This window comes from Salmo salar, chromosome 01 (genome assembly GCF_965601325.2).
Source record: "Salmo salar chromosome 01, fSalSal1, whole genome shotgun sequence".
Classification (NCBI taxonomy): Eukaryota; Metazoa; Chordata; class Actinopteri; order Salmoniformes; family Salmonidae; genus Salmo; species Salmo salar.
This window is the reverse complement of record NC_138291.1, coordinates 16,675,941-16,696,159: the sequence shown is the minus strand read 5'-3', so window position 1 is coordinate 16,696,159 and position 20,219 is coordinate 16,675,941. Positions and strand designations below refer to the sequence as shown.

The window sequence follows — 20,219 nt, the reverse complement described above, 5'->3', positions numbered from 1 at the left end:
GCCTACACACACACGCACGCAGGCAGGTAGGGACATAGGCCTACACACACACGCACGCAGACAGGTAGGCACATACGCCTGCACGCATACACACACACTCTGAGCTCACAGTGCCGCAGGTCAGGAGTGTATGAGTCATTTACCTTCCATACGGAAGTAACATCAAAATGCCAAAGTGAAAGGAAACCGAAAACGCAGGGGTCCTAACCTCATAACCCCACAGAGCAGCATGTCAAATCCTCAACATCCTTTCCCTGTTGAGGTGGGAACAGCAGGAAGAAGAGATGAGTGGAGCGTAAAACGGCCTCAATTCCGTTTTGAACTAAATGGTTATGGTGTGAAAGTGCTGTGATCTCAGCTCAATTACTGTCAGTCTCCCGTAGGAACGGCTAAGTACCATCCCAGACCGCAGTCACTGAAATACGAGCCAATGTCAAGCTAACGCTGTCGTCTCTACAAAGTGCTATAACTCAACCCCCAGCCTTACTTACACTATGCATTTACTGAACAGTTTTCATGTCTGTGGCATACTCACAATGAACAAAAGACTACTGAATCTGACGTGGTCTCCTCTTGATGATAGAGGAGGACAGGAGAGTCTGTTTTATGTTTGAGTCAGACTAGATGAAACCCCAAATAGGCTAGAGCGGTGTGTCTGGGATGGAGGGTCTCTCTCTCTCTCCCTACCAAACACTACTCAGGCTGGTCTAGACGTCTTCCTCCTGCTCTCCACAGGTACTTCCCCTGGGAGAGGAAAGGAGGAATAATGATGAGAAAGTGAGGGGGGATAGCGAACGGTACACATTGCAAGCTGGGATGGAAAGCCTTCAATTGTCACTTTGTCTCTCACTCACACACACATACTTTCTCTCTCTCTCTCCCCTCCCTCAGTGGTAATGGATAGACAGGATAAATGAGTCAGAGCAGAGCACCGTGACTAGCACCCCATTAGCCCCATGTCAAGAGTGTAAGGAGAGTCCCCAGTCACCATGTCAAGAGTGTAAGGAGAGTCCCCAGTCACCATGTCAAGAGTGTAAGGAGAGTCCCCAGTCACCATGTAAAGAGTGTAAGGAGAGTCCCCAGTCACCATGTCAAGAGTGTAAGGAGAGTCCCCAGTCACCATGTCAAGAGTGTAAGGAGAGTCCCCAGTCACCATGTAAAGAGTGTAAGGAGAGTCACCAGTCACCATGTAAAGAGTGTAAGGAGAGTCACCAGTCACCATGTAAAGAGTGTAAGGAGAGTCACCAGTCACCATGTAAAGAGTGTAAGGAGAGTCACCAGTCACCATGTAAAGAGTGTAAGGAGAGTCACCAGTCACCATGTAAAGAGTGTAAGGAGAGTCACCAGTCACCATGTCAAGAGTGTAAGGAGAGTCCCCAGTCACCATGTCAAGAGTGTAAGGAGAGTCACCAGTCACCATGTAAAGAGTGTAAGGAGAGTCCCCAGTCACCATGTAAAGAGTGTAAGGAGAGTCACCAGTCACCATGTAAAGAGTGTAAGGAGAGTCCCCAGTCACCATGTAAAGAGTGTAAGGAGAGTCCCCAGTCACCATGTAAAGAGTGTAAGGAGAGTCCCCAGTCACCATGTCAAGAGTGTAAGGAGAGTCCCCAGTCACCATGTCAAGAGTGTAAGGAGAGTCCCCAGTCACCATGTCAAGAGTGTAAGGAGAGTCCCCAGTCACCATGTAAAGAGTGTAAGGAGAGTCACCAGTCACCATGTCAAGAGTGTAAGGAGAGTCCCCAGTCACCATGTAAAGAGTGTAAGGAGAGTCCCCAGTCACCATGTAAAGAGTGTAAGGAGAGTCCCCAGTCACCATGTAAAGAGTGTAAGGAGAGTCACCAGTCACCATGTAAAGAGTGTAAGGAGAGTCACCAGTCACCATGTCAAGAGTGTAAGGAGAGTCACCAGTCACCATGTCAAGAGTGTAAGGAGAGTCCCCAGTCACCATGTAAAGAGTGTAAGGAGAGTCCCCAGTAACCATGTAAAGAGTGTAAGGAGAGTCCCCAGTCACCATGTAAAGAGTGTAAGGAGAGTCCCCAGTCACCATGTAAAGAGTGTAAGGAGAGTCACCAGTCACCATGTCAAGAGTGTAAGGAGAGTCACCAGTCACCATGTAAAGAGTGTAAGGAGAGTCACCAGTCACCATGTAAAGAGTGTAAGGAGAGTCACCATGTAAAGAGTGTAAGGAGAGTCACCAGTCACCATGTCAAGAGTGTAAGGAGAGTCACCAGTCACCATGTCAAGAGTGTAAGGAGAGTCACCAGTCACCATGTCAAGAGTGTAAGGAGAGTCCCCAGTCACCATGTCAAGAGTGTAAGGAGAGTCACCAGTCACCATGTAAAGAGTGTAAGGAGAGTCACCAGTCACCATGTAAAGAGTGTAAGGAGAGTCACCAGTCACCATGTAAAGAGTGTAAGGAGAGTCACCAGTCACCATGTCAAGAGTGTAAGGAGAGTCACCAGTCACCATGTCAAGAGTGTAAGGAGAGTCACCAGTCACCATGTCAAGAGTGTAAGGAGAGTCACCAGTCACCATGTCAAGAGTGTAAGGAGAGTCCCCAGTCACCATGTCAAGAGTGTAAGGAGAGTCCCCAGTCACCATGTCAAGAGTGTAAGGAGAGTCACCAGTCACCATGTAAAGAGTGTAAGGAGAGTCACCAGTCACCATGTAAAGAGTGTAAGGAGAGTCCCCAGTCACCATGTAAAGAGTGTAAGGAGAGTCCCCAGTCACCATGTAAAGAGTGTAAGGAGAGTCCCCAGTCACCATGTAAAGAGTGTAAATAGAGTCCCCAGTCACCATGTAAAGAGTGTAAGGAGAGTCCCCAGTCACCATGTCAAGAGTGTAAGGAGAGTCCCCAGTCACCATGTCAAGAGTGTAAGGAGAGTCACCAGTCACCATGTAAAGAGTGTAAGGAGAGTCCCCAGTCACCATGTCAAGAGTGTAAGGAGAGTCCCCAGTCACCATGTCAAGAGTGTAAGGAGAGTCCCCAGTCACCATGTCAAGAGTGTAAGGAGAGTCCCCAGTCACCATGTCAAGAGTGTAAGGAGAGTCACCAGTCACCATGTAAAGAGTGTAAGGAGAGTCCCCAGTCACCATGTCAAGAGTGTAAGGAGAGTCCCCAGTCACCATGTCAAGAGTGTAAGGAGAGTCACCAGTCACCATGTAAAGAGTGTAAGGAGAGTCCCCAGTCACCATGTCAAGAGTGTAAGGAGAGTCCCCAGTCACCATGTCAAGAGTGTAAGGAGAGTCACCAGTCACCATGTCAAGAGTGTAAGGAGAGTCACCAGTCACCATGTCAAGAGTGTAAGGAGAGTCCCCAGTCACCATGTCAAGAGTGTAAGGAGAGTCACCAGTCACCATGTAAAGAGTGTAAGGAGAGTCACCAGTCACCATGTAAAGAGTGTAAGGAGAGTCCCCAGTCACCATGTCAAGAGTGTAAGGAGAGTCCCCAGTCACCATGTCAAGAGTGTAAGGAGAGTCACCAGTCACCATGTCAAGAGTGTAAGGAGAGTCACCAGTCACCATGTCAAGAGTGTAAGGAGAGTCACCAGTCACCATGTCAAGAGTGTAAGGAGAGTCACCATGTAAAGAGTGTAAGGAGAGTCACCAGTCACCATGTAAAGAGTGTAAGGAGAGTCCCCAGTCACCATGTCAAGAGTGTAAGGAGAGTCCCCAGTCACCATGTCAAGAGTGTAAGGAGAGTCACCAGTCACCATGTCAAGAGTGTAAGGAGAGTCCCCAGTCACCATGTCAAGAGTGTAAGGAGAGTCCCCAGTCACCATGTCAAGAGTGTAAGGAGAGTCCCCAGTCACCATGTCAAGAGTGTAAGGAGAGTCACCAGTCACCATGTAAAGAGTGTAAGGAGAGTCACCAGTCACCATGTAAAGAGTTTAAGGAGAGTCCCCAGTCACCATGTAAAGAGTGTAAGGAGAGTCACCAGTCACCATGTCAAGAGTGTAAGGAGAGTCCCCAGTCACCATGTCAAGAGTGTAAGGAGAGTCCCCAGTCACCATGTCAAGAGTGTAAGGAGAGTCCCCAGTCACCATGTAAAGAGTGTAAGGAGAGTCCCCAGTCACCATGTCAAGAGTGTAAGGAGAGTCCCCAGTCACCATGTAAAGAGTGTAAGGAGAGTCCCCAGTCACCATGTCAAGAGTGTAAGGAGAGTCCCCAGTCACCATGTCAAGAGTGTAAGGAGAGTCCCCAGTCACCATGTAAAGAGTGTAAGGAGAGTCCCCAGTCACCATGTCAAGAGTGTAAGGAGAGTCCCCAGTCACCATGTAAAGAGTGTAAGGAGAGTCCCCAGTCACCATGTCAAGAGTGTAAGGAGAGTCCCCAGTCACCATGTAAAGAGTGTAAGGAGAGTCCCCAGTCACCATGTCAAGAGTGTAAGGAGAGTCCCCAGTCACCATGTAAAGAGTGTAAGGAGAGTCCCCAGTCACCATGTCAAGAGTGTAAGGAGAGTCCCCAGTCACCATGTCAAGAGTGTAAGGAGAGTCACCAGTCACCATGTAAAGAGTGTAAGGAGAGTCACCAGTGGGGTAGTGAGCAGATCTGCACCATTCTCCCTCTCTGTCAGTGTTCACAGTTCAGAGGCCTACTGCTTCACTCTCGGCAGTCAAGAAACGCTCTGTACACAAGTCTGATGTAGCCTGTCGATACCAAAGTTACAACGAAGAGAGAGAAAGACAGAGAGGGAGAGGGCAAGGGACAGAAACAAGAGTGTCCTCCAAGAAAGCAAGAGTCCTTGGAGAATGTATGAGTGATGAGAAGCCATGGGGTAAACCAGGGACTACTGTAGTTAGCTAGTGACTAGCTAGTAGACTCTCTTAGGAGAGAGAGAGCGAGAGAGAATGAAAGAGAGAAACAGAAAACGAGAGAAAGATAGAGGGAACAGTCTCATTAGTGCTTGTACACATCAGACAGTGGAACTTATGACCCACGTGGTTGTGGTGCAGAGGTCAGAGCAGAAAGTAATGAGTGCTGATGGGATTAAAGGCCTGGTAGACCGGAGGGGTGTCTGGGCTGGGCTGTCTGGGGCCAGCCTTCCATTGATATAGACAGGATTCTGACTGCATTCCTACAGTGTGCTGTCTGCCCCATCACACGCTGGCTGGCTGACTGGTTTGTCCTGGAGCTAGTAGAATGAGTGCGCTGGTCCCAGACTTGACATGTGTGATGGAGTGTAGTTAATGTGTTGGCTATTGCAAGAGTGGTACGCTGTTTATAGTTTCCACCCCCAACACACACACAGGAAATCATGGGGTCTGAGGTCACACTGTACCAGCAGGAAAACACTCATCTCATACAGCTTCTCTGTTTTCTATCAGGTACAAAACATTGCTAGTACCTAGTAATTACCATCACACACACAGAAGCGTGATTTACCACAGTACAGCAGGGTAATAGGAGAACCTTTACCTTCATACAAATCCCTATAGAGGTCTAATAACAAACACCATACAGTCCAACAGAAAGACACAGAGGATAGTGTGAGTGTCCAACAGAAAGACACGGAGGATAGTGTGAGTGTCCAACAGAAAGACACGGAGGATAGTGTGAGTGTCCAACAGAAAGACACGGAGGATAGTGTGAGTGTCCAACAGAAAGACACAGAGGATAGTGTGAGTGTCCAACAGAAAGACACGGAGGATAGTGTGAGTGTCCAACAGAAAGACACGGAGGATAGTGTGAGTGTCCAACAGAAAGACACGGAGGATAGTATGAGTGTCCAACAGAAAGACACGGAGGATAGTATGAGTGTCCAACAGAAAGACACGGAGGATAGTATGAGTGTCCAACAGAAAGACACGGAGGATAGTGTGAGTGTCCAACAGAAAGACACGGAGGATAGTGTGAGTGTCCAACAGAAAGACACGGAGGATAGTGTGAGTGTCCAACAGAAAGACACGGAGGATAGTGTGAGTGTCCAACAGAAAGACACGGAGGATAGTGTGAGTGTCCAACAGAAAGACACGGAGGATAGTGTGAGTGTCCAACAGAAAGACACGGAGGATAGTGTGAGTGTCCAACAGAAAGACACAGAGGATAGTGTGAGTGTCCAACAGAAAGACACGGAGGATAGTGTGAGTGTCCAACAGAAAGACACAGAGGATAGTGTGAGTGTCCAACAGAAAGACACGGAGGATAGTGTGAGTGTCCAACAGAAAGACACAGAGGATAGTGTGAGTGTCCAACAGAAAGACACAGAGGATAGTGTGAGTGTCCAACAGAAAGACACGGAGGATAGTGTGAGTGTCCAACAGAAAGACACAGAGGATAGTGTTCCTCACCCCTTTGACTCCTTTCAGGTCTCCTTTCAGCAGGCTGTCCAGAGGGAAGGTGATGATGTTGTTCATGTTCTGGAACTGAATGGACACAGTGGATAGAAGCTTAGGTCAGAGAGGGTTTAACACAAGCATGGGTGAATAGAGACAACCAGAGATGTTGCGTGCTGTTTAAATGTCCTCACCTTAGCTGGTTGTGTGTTCTGTGTGTGTTCTGTTTGTGTATGTGTGTGTGTGTCGGTCTGTTTTCAATGTCCCTTTGTAAAGACATTACCTCTGTATACGGTACAACGGTGTGTTGAATTTCCTCGAAAGTGACATCTACTGTGGAATTAAAGGGATATGCAGTGTTTTGGCAAGGGTGTGGTGGGGGGTGCACTGCTACTAGCATTAGCTCAATTACATGCCAGCTGCTCCCATAGGCTTCCAGTCATTGAGACAACATCTATCAATTTAAAAGCGCATCTCAGCAGAAATGTGTATATCTATATGTATACATATATGCACACACACACATAGAGTACCAGTCAAAGGTTTGGATACACCTACTCATTCAAGGGTTTTTCTTTATTTTTACTATTTTCTACATTGTAGAATAATTGTGAAGACATCAAAATGATGAAATAACACACATGGAATCATGTAGTAAACAAAAAAGTTTTAAACAAATCAAAATATATTTTATATTTGAGATTCTTCAAAGTAGCCACCCTGTGCCTTGACAGCTTTGCACACTCTTAGCATTCTCTCAACCAGCTTCATGAGGTAGTCACCTGGAACGCATTTCAATTAACAGATTTGTTAAAAGTTTGTTAAAAGTTAATTTGTGGAATTTCTTTCCTTCTTAATGCGTTTCAGCCAATCAGTTGTGTTGTGACAAGGTAGGGGTGGTATACAGAAGATACCAAATAAGGCTAAAAGACCAAGTCCATATTATGACAAGAACAACTTAAATAAGCAAAGAGAAACAGTCCGTCATTACTTTAAGACCTGAAGGTCAGTCAATGCGGAAAATATCAATAACTTTGAATGTTTCTTCAAGTGCAGTCGCAAAAACCATCAAGCACTATGATGAAACTGGCTCTCATGAGGACCACCACAGGAAAGGAAGACCCAGAGTTACCTCTGCTGCAGAGGATAAGTTCATTAGAGTTAACTGCATCTCAGAAATTGCAACAAATAAATGCTTCACAGAGTTCAAATAACAGACACATCTCACAATCAACTCCCTTCACAGAACAGCGCAAACTGTCTCTAACCAGAATAGAAAGAGGAGTGGGAGGACCCGGTGCACAACTGCGCAAGAAGACAAGTACATTAGTGTCTAGTTTGAGAAACAGACGCCTCACAAGTCCTCAACTGGCAGCTTCATTAAATAGGCAGTTTGCGTTGTTCTGTGAAGGGAGTAGTACACAGCGTTGTACGAGATCTTCAGTTTCTTGGCAATCATTTTTCAGAACAAGAATAGACTGACAAGTTTCAGAAGAAAGTTCTTTGTTTCTGGCCATTTTGAGCCTGTAATCGAACCCACAAATGCTGATGCTCCAGATACTCAACTAGTCTAAAGAAGGCCAGCTGTATTGCTTCTTTAACTTGTTGGGGCTAGGGGGCAGTATTTGCACGGCCGGATAAAAAACGTACCCGATTTAATCTGGTTACTACTCCTGCCCAGTAACTAGAATATGCATATAATTGTTTGATTTGGATAGAAAACACCCTAAAGTTTCTAAAACTGTTTGAATGGTGTCTGTGAGTATAACAGAACTCATTTGGCAGGCCAAAACCTGAGAAGATTCCAAACAGGAAGCGCTCTCTCTGACCATTTCATGGCCTTCTTGATCATCTCTAACCAAAACAGGGGATCTCTGGCATGACGTGACATTTTCTAACGCTCCCATAGGCTCTCAGAAGGCACCAGAAAGCTGAATGGTGGCTTTGCAGGCCCTGGCTGAAAAACATTAGCGCATTTTGTAAGTGGTCGATCTGAGAACAATGAGACTGGAGGCGCGTGCCCGAGCCGACACCATGTTTACTTTCTCTCTCTTTGAACGAAAACAACCACTCCCGGTCGGAATATTATCGCTTTTTTACGAGAAAAATAGCAAAAATTGATTTTAAACAGCGGTTGACATGCTTCGAAGTACGGTAATGGAATATTTTGACATTTTTTGTCACGAAACGCGTCAGGCGCGTCACCCTTCTTTACCCATCAGATAGTGTCTTGAACGCACGAACAAAACGCCGCTATTTGGATATAACTATGGATTATTTTGAACCAAACCAACATTTGTTATTGAAGTAGAAGTCCTGGGAGTGCATTCTGACGAAGACAGCAAAGGTAATCAAACTTTTCTAATAGTAAATCGGAGTTTGGTGAGTACCACACTTGGTGGGTGTCAAAATAGCTAGCCTGTGATGGCCGGGCTATCTACTCAGAATATTGCAAAATGTGCTTTCACCGAAAAGCTATTTTAAAATCGGACATAGCGAGTGCATAAAGTAGTTCTGTATCTATAATTCTTAAAACAATTGTTATGTTTTTTGTGAACGTTTATCGTGAGTAATTTAGTAAATTCACCGGAAGTGTTCGGTGGGAATGCTAGTCACATGCTAGTCACATGCTAATGTAAAAAGCTGGTTTTTGATATAAATATGAACTTGATTGAACAAAACATGCATGTATTGTATGACATAATGTCCTAGGATTGTCATCTGATGAAGATCAAAGGTTAGTGCTGCATTTAGCTGTGGTTTGGGTTTATGTGACATTATATGCTAGCTTGAAAAATGGGTGTCTGATTATTTCTGGCTGGGTACTCTGCTGACATAATCTAATGTTTTGCTTTCGTTGTAAAGCCTTTTTGAAATCGGACAGTGTGGTTAGATTAACGAGAGTCTTGTCTTTAAAATGGTGTAAAATAGTCATATGTTTGAGAAATTGAAGTAATAGCATTTCTAAGGTATTTGAATATCGCGCCACGGGATTACTGGCTGTTGAGTAGGTGGGACGCTTGCCCATAGAGGTTAATCAGGACAACAGTTTTCAGCTCTGCTAACATAATTGCAAAAGGGTTTTCTAATGATCAATTAGACTTTTAAAATGATAAACTTGGATTAGCTAACACAACGTGCCATTGGAACACAGGAGTGATGGTTGCTGATACTGGGCCTCTGTGCGCCTATGTAGATATTCCATTAAAAATCTGCCATTTCCAGCTACAATAGTCATTTACAACATTAACAATGTCTACACTGTATTTCTGATCAATTTGATGTTATTTTAACAACAACAAAAAACAAGGACATTTCTAAGTGACCCCAAACTTTTGAACGGTAGTGTGTGTGTATGTCTGTATGTATATATATTGTAGCTGGAAATGGAATGTTTTTAATGGAATACATACATACATACATACATACATACATACATACATACATACATACATACATACATACATACATACATACATACATACATACATACATACATACATACATACATACATACATACATACATACATACATACATACATACATACATACATACATACATACATACATACATACATACATACATACATACATACATACATACATACATACATACATACATACATACATACATACATACATACATACATACATACATACATACATACATACATACATACATACATACATACATACATACATACATACATACATACATACATACATACATACATACATACATACATACATACATACATACATACATACATACATACATACATACATACATACATACATACATACATACATACATACATACATACATACATACATACATACATACATACATAGGCCACCGCAACAAAATTAATATAGGGGAAACACTGCGTATGTGTGTCTGTGGAATTCCTACACGATGGCCTCAAAGTCTATCATCCTGCTCTAACTGTGTGTATCCCCTGGGGTCAGAATGTAATCTGGAATTGGATAGATCAGTTTTCCATCACAGCTTCCAAAGTGCTACTTGGAGACCAAATATCTGCTGGATCCAATTTACTCAGATCCTGCTTTGACTCCAATACAAATTCAAACAACCCTAAAGCTTTATTAGAAACACCTGACAGCCATTCTAGAGGATTTTGCCTCACAACAGGAACAACGTCAAATTACACAGAGCTAATTCACTGTTGATTTAATCTGTGTTGTCTCAAGAACTGACCACATGGCTTGCCAGGTATGGAAATAGATTGCCATGTTGGAGTCAGGATGGAACGGCTAATCTCCTGGCTTTGATTCCCGGCTGCCTCCACAATAAATCAAATTTATTTATAAAGCACTTCTTACATCAGCTGATGTCACATAGTGCTGTACAGAAACCCAGCCTAAAACCCCAAACAGCAAGCAATGGAGGTGTAGAAGCACGGTGGCAAGGAATAACTCCCTAGAAAGGCCAGAACCTCGGAAGAAACCGACAGTTATTTAATCCAAAATTCCTCAAGATAGTAGTCTTATCGGTCAGAACAAATACTTAGTTTGAAGGTAAACATTTCCCTGTAAGGTCTACACCTGCTGTATTTGGCGCATGTGACAAATTAAATTTAATTTGAAGGTGCATAACAGAACAAAATCTCAGTCTTCCCTCTCACCAGGTTTTTGAAGAGGGCGGTGAGCTCCTTGGTGAAGACAGAGAACTTCAGGAAGGCAGAGCCCAGGTCGGGGTCGTCCCTGTAGACACAGTTCTCCCCAAACTTCTCGAGGGCCTGGGTGTAGTGCTCCTCATTCTCCACATGGGCTGACACACAGGAGAGAAAAGAACAAAGGATGACTACGGAGGACAAGGTGATGGAGGGGACTAAGGAAAATGGAAAGAAGAAATTAATGGAACGGTCAACGTGTACAGACAAGGACTCCCTCTTCTGTAGTTAATTCAGCCATAAACTTAACAAGGGACTGGGGAGACATTTCAGAGTGAGTGTGAATAGTAGAACAAACAAGTGTATCGCCCTCTAGCACACTATGCATAGTGGCAGCACCACTCCAGTGTGCCATTTAACTTCTATAGGCTAGGTGGGACGCTAGCGTCCCACCCGTGGTACACACTATCAACAGCCAGTGAAATAGCACGGCGCGAAATACAAAACAGAAAAAATCTCATAATTTCATTTTCTCAAACAATCAACTATTTTACACCATTTTAAAGATAAACTTCTCGTTAATCTAACCACATTGTCCGATTTCAAAAAGGCTTTACGGCGAAAGCATAAAATTAGATTATGTCAGGACAAACTTCACAAGAAAAACCACACAGCCATTTTCCAAGCAAGGACATGCATCACAAAAACCAAAAATACAGCTAAAATATTCACTAACCTTTGATGATCTTCATCAGATGGCACTCATAGGACTTCATGTTACACAATACATGTATGTTTTGCTCGATAAAGTTCATATTTATATCCAAAAATCCCATTTTACATTGGCGCGTGATGTTTAGAAAATGTATTCCCACCAAAACTTCCGGTGAATGTGCACATCAATTTACAAAAATAATCATCATAAACGTTGATAAAACTTACAACAGTTATTGAAAGAATTATAGATATACTTCTCCTTAATGCAACCGCTGTGTCAGATTCTAAAATAGCTTTACGGAGAAAGCACATTTTTCAATATTCTGAGTACATAGCTCGCCATCAAAGCAAGCTATACAGATACCCGCCAAGTTCTGGGGTCAACTAAACTCAGAATTAGTATTATAAATATTCTCTTACCTTTGCTGATCTTCATCAGAATGCACTCCCAGGACTCCTACTTCCACAAGAAATGTTATTTTTGTTCTACATACTCCATATTTATGTCCAAATACCTCTTTTGTTCGTGCGTTCAGATCACTATCCAAAGGCATAACGCGCAAGCGTAAATCCTGACATGAAAAGTCAAAATAGTTCCATTACCGTTCGTAGAAACATGTCAAATGTTGTTTACAATCAATCCTTAGGGTCTTTTTAACATAAAACGTCGATAATATTCCAACCAGATAATAGCATATTCATTCAAGAAAAAGAAGGAACGGCGCGCTGGCGGGCTCGCGCATCACCAAGTCCTTTGTCCTCAGGCAGTCCACTCATTGACTGAGCTCCTATTTTCTGCCCAGTAACAGGTGAAGGATGAAACACGTTTCTAAAGGCTGTTGACAGCCAATGGAAGCCTTAGGAAGTGCAACGTGACCCCACAGACACTGTAGTTTCGATAGGGATTCAAAAGAACTACAATTCTCAGATTTCCCACTTCCTGGTTGGATTCTTCTCAGGTTTTTGCCTGCCATACGAGTTCTGTTATACTCACAGACACCATTCAAACAGTTTTAGAAACTTCAGAGTGTTTTCTATCCAAATCTACTAATAATATGCATATTCTCATTTCTGGGCAAGAGTAGTAACCAGTTTAAATCGGGTACGTTTTTTCATCCGGCTGTGAAAATACTGCCCCCTATCCTAAACAGGTTAACAATCACTCTGCCAGCATGTTATTCAGGTATGGACATACACACAGGGTTCTCTCAGCAGAAGACGACACACACACACACACACACACTAACTTTCTGATCTTTACATGGCAAAAATCAATCCCACTCCAATTCGCATACCGCCCCTACAGACCCATAGATCACGCAATCTTTATTGCACTCCACACTGCCCTTTCCCACATGGACAAAAGGAAAACCTAGGTGAGAATGCTACTCATTGACTACAGCTCAGCGTTCAACACCATAGTGCCCTCAAAGTTCATCACTAAGCTGAGGACCCTGGTACTGAACACCTCCCTCTGCAACTGGATCGTGGACATCCAGACGGGCCGCTCTGAGGTGGGAAAAATAGGCAACAACACATCAGCCACGCTGACCCTCAACACGGGGGCCCCTCAGGGGTGTATGCTTAGTTCCCTCCTGTACTCCCTGTTCACTCACGACTGCGTGGCCGTACACGACTCCCACACCATCATTAAGTTTGCTGACGACAAGACTGTGGTAGGCCTGATCACCGATGATGAGACCTGGCAGTGTGGTGCCAGAACAACAACCTCTCCCTCAACGTCAGCAAGATAAAGGAGCTGATCGTGGACTACAGGAAACGAAGAGCCCGAGTACACCCCCATTTACATAGACGGGTTGTAGTGAAATGGATCGAGAGTTTCAAGTTCCTCTGTGTCCACATCACTAAAGACATATCAGGGTCCAAAAACACCAACTCAGTCGTGAAGAGGGCACGACAATGCCTCTTCCTCCTCAGGAGGCTGAAAAGATTCCGCCTCAGGAGACGGTATATTTGGCATGGACCCTCAGATAGTCAAAAGTTGTACAGCTGCACTATTGAGAGCATCTTGACTGGCTGCATCACTGCTTGGTATGGCAACTGCTTGGCATGTGACCGCAAGGCGCTATAGGGTAGGTCATACTGCCAGTACATCACAGGGGTTGATCAAGCTGCCATCCAGGACCTCTATACCAGGCGGTGTTAGAGGAAGGCCCTAAAATGTGTCAAAAATTGCAGCCACCCAGGTCATCCACTGTTCTCTCTACTACCACACGGCAAGCGATACCAATGCAGCAAGTCTGGAACCAACATGACCCTGAAGCATTTCACTGTAAAGTCTACACCTGTTGTATTCGGCGCATGTGACAAATAAAATTTGATTTGAACAGCTTCTACCCCGAAGCCATAATACAAAATTATTGAAATGTTTTACCCATTTTTCTCCACAATTTCGTGCTATCCAATTGGTAGTTAGTCTTGTCTCATCGCTGCAACTCCCGTACGGACTCGGGAGTGGCGAAGGTCGAGAGCCGTGGGTCCTCCGAAACACAACCTAACCAAGCCGCACTGCTTCTTGACACAATGCCCACTTAACCTGGAAGCCAGCCGCACCAATGTGTCGGAGGAAACACCGTACACCTGGTGACGGTGTCAGCATGCACTGCTTACGGCCCACTACAGGAGTCTCTAGTGTGCGATGGGACAAGGACATCCCTGCCGGCCAAACCCTCCCCTAACCCGGACGACCCTGAGACAATTGTGCGCCGCCCCATGAATCTCCCGGATGCGGCCGGCTGCGACAGATCCTGGACTCGAACCCAGGATCTCTAGTGGCACAGCTAGCACTGCGATGCAGTGTCTTAGACCACTGCGCCACTCGGGAGGCCCCCAAGAGATAATACTGTTAAAAAGTCAACCATATAGCTACCTGGACTATCTGCATTGACCCTTTTTCTACTAACTTTTTTGACTTATCACAAACGTTGCTGCTACTGTTTATTATCTATCCTGTTGCCTAGTCACTTTATTCCTAGTTCTACACTGACTGTACACAACATTAAGAACACTTGCTCTTTCCATGTATAAAATCAAGCACACAGCCAAGTCCCCACAGCAATATTCCATCAAGTAGTGGAAAGCCTTCCCAGAAGAATGGAGGCTGTTATAGCAGCAAAGGGGGAGGACCAACTCCATATTAATGCCATGACTTTGGAATGAGATGTTCGATGAGCAGGTGGCCATATATATTTGGTCATGTAGTGTATCTACCTCAATTACCTCGCACTCAGTACTGGTACCCTGTCTATACAGCCAAGTTATCGTTACTGACTGTATATTTATTATTAAGTGTTATTACTTTTCTATTATTTCACTATATTCTTTCTCTCTGCTTTGTTGGGAAGTGACCGTCAGTAAGCATTTCCCTCTTCCTTTACACCTGTTGCTTACGAAGCATGTGACCAATAACATTTATTTAGAATAATAAATAGCGGCCTTGGATAGTGCACAGTGCAGTGTGTGGAATTCCATCCACTCCGATTCCGCCTCTCCAATGTTTCCCCTGCTCTCTGAAATTGTCTTTGGGATTGAAGAACACAATGGGACAGGAAGAGAGAGAGTTAGAGAGGTGTTGTCACACTGGAATGCCTCCAGAGCTGTGGCCATGTGGCAGGGGGAGGGGATGACCAGGGAACTGTGGTTACACTGTACAGACAGAGTAACACAAACGCTCTCGTACAAAAAGGTTAAAGAGGAATTACTCATGAACGTTACCATTCATTAGACTGTGGGAGTGTTACAGGCTACATTTCCTGATTGCTATGATTAAGAGCTGCTAAAATACAAAAATGGCCATGTTAAAAGTAGGTTGATTCTAAAGCTAAGGCTAAAGCTAATACATATAGGTGTGGTATTTTATTAAAAGGCCCAGCACAGTCAAAAATGTGATTTCCTGTGTTTTATATATATTTACACACTATGAGGTTGGAATAATACTGTGAAATTGTGATAATAATGATAATGCCCTTTCAGTGCTCCCGAGTGGCGCACTAAAACAGACCCTGGTTCGATTCCAGGCCGTATCCCAACCGGCCGTGATTGAGAGTCCCATAGGGTGGCGCACAATTGGCCCAGCGTCGTCCGGGTTAGGGTTTGGATGGGGTAAGCCGTCATTGTAAATAAGGATTTGTTCTTAACTGACTTGTCTAGTTAAATAAAGGTAAAACATAAAAAGAATGTGTAAGAGCTGTTTGGTGGGAGAGCCAGTCAGACAGTCCTAGCGAAAATTATTGCTTGAGAAATCTCTTTGCTAAGAAGATACTTTGGTTTCTTTTTTACCATTTTATTTGAAAACATCACAGTAAGGTACACTATTAACCAGAAATAAAACCTTTTATAAAGGAGAGTCAAACCCAAGAGAGAAAGGCCACCCATGTGTGTGAGTGTGTATCCTATAGGAACAGGAAATTCACCTAAATCAAACCCAGCAACACCATCACTTCAAGCTACGAAAGGGGAGTAAAGCAGGCCTGATAGATGTCAGCTAACCTCAGAGCCACACTTCATTTAGTGCTGCTAATTGAGGTGAAGAGGGACTTGAGGCACTGGTTGGGTGCAGGGAGCATTGCCATGACAACCCTGGAGACTTTCCCTAGAGAACAGGGAGTGTGCGTGTGTTAGAGATTGTGAGTGTGTGTTTTACTGTGAACAGAGTCTGGTGGCCCATTAGCACACCATTCCCCTTCCATCTCTCAGCCCACTCTGTGTCAATGGTCAGGGGACCACCTTGTCATGTTAGATCAGGGAGATACCGCCCACCAACCAACCACCACCTGTGGCAGAGGCCACTCATACAGGGTGACAAATGGATGGACACACACAGAGAGCGAGAGAGACAGTAGAGGAATGTGAGGATGGATTCTACCTCCGGAGAATGACTAAGCGGAACTCATTATTGCACCGCGTCTGTCCAGACACACTGCCACCTACCCACCCACAACTTAACATGTTCACAGGGTAAGATATTGAAATAGAAGAACTACAAGCAACTCTTATAGTGGTGCAATAAGATCAAGGTGGATGAAATCATGCAGATCATAAAAACCTTATTGCTAAAAATGAACGCCAAACACTGAGTTTTGAGTCCTAAGCTCAGGCACGGATGTAACCGGAGTCGTCCGAGCTCAGGCACGGATGTAACCGGAGTCGTCCGAGCTCAGGCACGGATGTAACCGGAGTCGTCCGAGCTCAGGCACGGATGTAACCGGAGTCGTCCGAGCTCAGGCATAGATATAACAGGTGAGTTGGAAGTCCTTTATCTCTTAAGAAGGCTTCTTTCTCAACCTTTTTCCACCTAAGACAACATTTATTTTAGCGAAGCCACAGTGCTCTAGTCAAGTTACCTGAAGGGAACCTACAGTTGAATTCTTGTTGGGTTGCTGTTTAGGCTGTCCTTGCGCAACTCTGCCAAAAACAAATGTTCAAACACACGCACACCGTTAAGACATCAAACACAGCTGCTTTGTTGTGGGTCGCCCTGGCCCGTGTGTCGCCAGCGGGCCCTAGCAGGGCTTTTGTTTTGAAGTGGCACATGAGCTCAGGGCATCTCTGTGCCTTGACTATCCAACCCTGACGCAGAACACACACGGCCCCGGTGAAGACCCCAACCCTGACGCAGAACACACACGGCCCCGGTGAAGACCCCAACCCTGACGCAGAACACACACGGCCCCGGTGAAGACCCCAACCCTGACGCAGAACACACACGGCCCCGGTGAAGACCCCAACCCTGACGCAGAACACACACGGCCCCGGTGAAGACCCCAACCCTGACGCAGAACACACACGGCCCCGGTGAAGACCCCAACCCTGACGCAGAACACACACGGCCCCGGTGAAGACCCCAACCCTGACGCAGAACACACACGGCCCCGGTGAAGACCCCAACCCTGACGCAGAACACACACGGCCCCGGTGAAGACCCCAACCCTGACGCAGAACACACACGGCCCCGGTGAAGACCCCAACCCTGACGCAGAACACACACGGCCCCGGTGAAGACCCCAACCCTGACGCAGAACACACACGGCCCCGGTGAAGACCCCAACCCTGACACAGAACACACACGGCCCCGGTGAAGACCCCAACCCTGACGCAGACACACACGGCCCCGGTGAAGACCCCAACCCTGACGACAGAACACACACGGCCCCGGTGAAGACCCCAACCCTGACGCAGAACACACACGGCCCCGGTGAAGACCCCAACCCTGACACAGAACACATATGGCCCCGGTGAAGACCCCAAGGCTAGTCTCCTATTTACTGTAAAGCAACCCCGGCAGTTAGACACCTCAGTGTACTGTGAGTGAGTGAGTGAGTGAGTGAGTGAGTGAGACATTGTGAGCAGTGTGTGTCTGTGTGTGAGAGTGAGTTACTGTGAACAATACATGCCACCCTCCAGTGCATTCCCACACTGTCTCCTCTCTTTCCCTTTCTGTATCAGTCAGGGATAGTCAGTGATAGCAGGACATGGAGGGTTGTGTTCTGTTGTTGTGGATGGATGGAATGACTTGGGTTCCTGTCTGAGGCTGGCCCTCAGGAAATGGTGGCCCAGTGTTTAGTGGGAATCTTGAAAAGGAGGGAGGAGAGGTGGAGTGACACATTCACCCATAGAGAGCTCTTTGACAATCAACACACAATTACTGTAACTCTGCAACAACAGCAGCAGACACACCAAGGCACCTGCTGTGGATTATCTAACAGCACAGAGGGTGGTGGGGGTGTCTGTCCCTGCACACACACACACACACACACGGTTAATCACAAGTTTACTTTGCTGGAGGTTTCACATGCCATTCTCCATGGAGACTGAATAAATACTGCTGGACTTAACATCCTTTTAACGATATGACCGCCGCAGACAAGGCTGTTAAGGTTTACCCAGAGGACAAACCATTGGAGAGAGATGGATTGTCATTAAGGGAGACCTCAGTGAGACAGGAGTAAAATGCATGGTGTGTGTGTGTGGACTGAGATGGAAATAAGTGAGACTGCAAGGGGAATGACAAATGATTTCATGTCTATCTATGCGAGTGTGTGCTTCCAGTATGTACAATGTATGGTATAGTCATCATACTTTACAACATGTGCATGCATGCATGTACTCAGTAGCTGTGTACTCATTATCATGGGTGTGATGGCTGCCTATGGGTTCATCATGACAAGGTTTAGCCAGAAAAACTGATCTGATCTACCCAGAGGCACAGCGGTGCATACAGCAAACACCATCAGTTAGACCAACAACTGTGTCTGAATATAAGCCACCCAGATCAAACTGGGGATTAATAAAGCATGTATTTCTTATCTCAGACTGTGGGCCATTAGACCAGTAATTGGGTGCAGGGTTCAATTTGAATTGAAGGCAGTCAATTCAGAAAGTAAAATTACAATTCAATAATCGAAAAAAATGGCATGACTTCTCAATACTGAAAAGTAGTAGCTATTTATTTCAAAAGTTTTAAAATGTCCGAATTTTAAATTAAAAACACTTCCTGAATTGACTGTCTTCAATTCGAATTGAGCCCAACCCTGATAGGGTGACAGCTCTGCAGGCCCAGTGATAGGCAGACTGATAGGTGACACCAGGGAGCGCTGTGGCGTGGCGAGGGTAAGCTCTGCTCCAGTTCTGTCAGTCTGACCGGGCTCTCCGCTGGGCCCCTGTCCTCCAGGAGGATGTCGCTACATCCCTGGTGAAGGAGGTAAGTTCTGATTTGGCTTTTATCATCTTCTCTGCTCTATGGTCACTACGACTGACTAACTGACTGATTGTTTATGACATGCAAAAGAGGTTGCCAAGATCAACTGTAACAGGTCAGAATATATGGGATGCTGCTTTCTGAAGAAACAATGCTTGTCCATTCGACAACATAGCTGGCTTCTCATTTTCTCAAAAGCATTCTTTTTACTTCCATATGAGAAAGGAGGGAGGGAGGGAGAGATAAAATAGCTTGTCAGTGTTGCTGGAGGAACTTGTCAGTTTGAAGGATAATACAATGTCCAAACTGCAGGAGTTTGTAGCAGGAGTCTTCTAGACATGATATTTGTGTATGGAATAACACTACAATCCTGGGCATGTGAAGGTCGTATCTGTCAAAGCTATGGAGGGTGAGCAGCAACACAGATTCAAAAGATACAGAGCAAAGAAGAGAGAGAAACTGTCAGGGATGAATATTTCACCACAGTAGAGCGAGGTCCAGGAAACTGATTGAGATCGTGGGTAGGATAGGGAGCCTGGGAGAGATGTGTAGGTTGTGCTGAATAATGCAGCGATTTGCCCACATCAAGGGAAGTCTGGGCTGGGCTCTGGCAGCAGCAGGAATGCCACTGTTCAGTTCAGTGCCTCCAGCCCACATTATAATACCAAGCAGAACAGACACAATGTCGCTTAGACCTCCTGACTGGACCATACTAACACACAATCTCACTGACAACAATGTTGAGTTGTTGACATTTCATACATTTACATTTTTCTTAAAAAGGTCAAGGTTAGGATATATACCTAAGGTTCTATCCAGAGCCTGACACAAGCGTTAAATATGATGCTAGCTAGCATTGGAATCAACTTTACCAC

General features: G+C 45.2%; 1 protein-coding gene across 3 annotated transcripts in view; it reads right to left on the bottom strand.

The window, feature by feature from the left end:
* The window catches only part of LOC106566627 (arf-GAP with SH3 domain, ANK repeat and PH domain-containing protein 2), a 124,163-nt gene that overhangs the window by 61,351 nt on the left and 42,593 nt on the right, over positions 1-20,219 (bottom strand). For all 3 annotated transcript variants that reach the window (XM_014135357.3, XM_014135111.3, XM_014135177.3), the window contains exons 3-4: positions 10,923-11,068; positions 6,291-6,365 (exon numbers count right to left, since the gene is read on the bottom strand). In XM_014135357.3, coding sequence (XP_013990832.1) covers positions 6,291-6,365; positions 10,923-11,068 — 221 coding nt within the window. The remainder of the gene's footprint in view (positions 1-6,290; positions 6,366-10,922; positions 11,069-20,219) is intronic.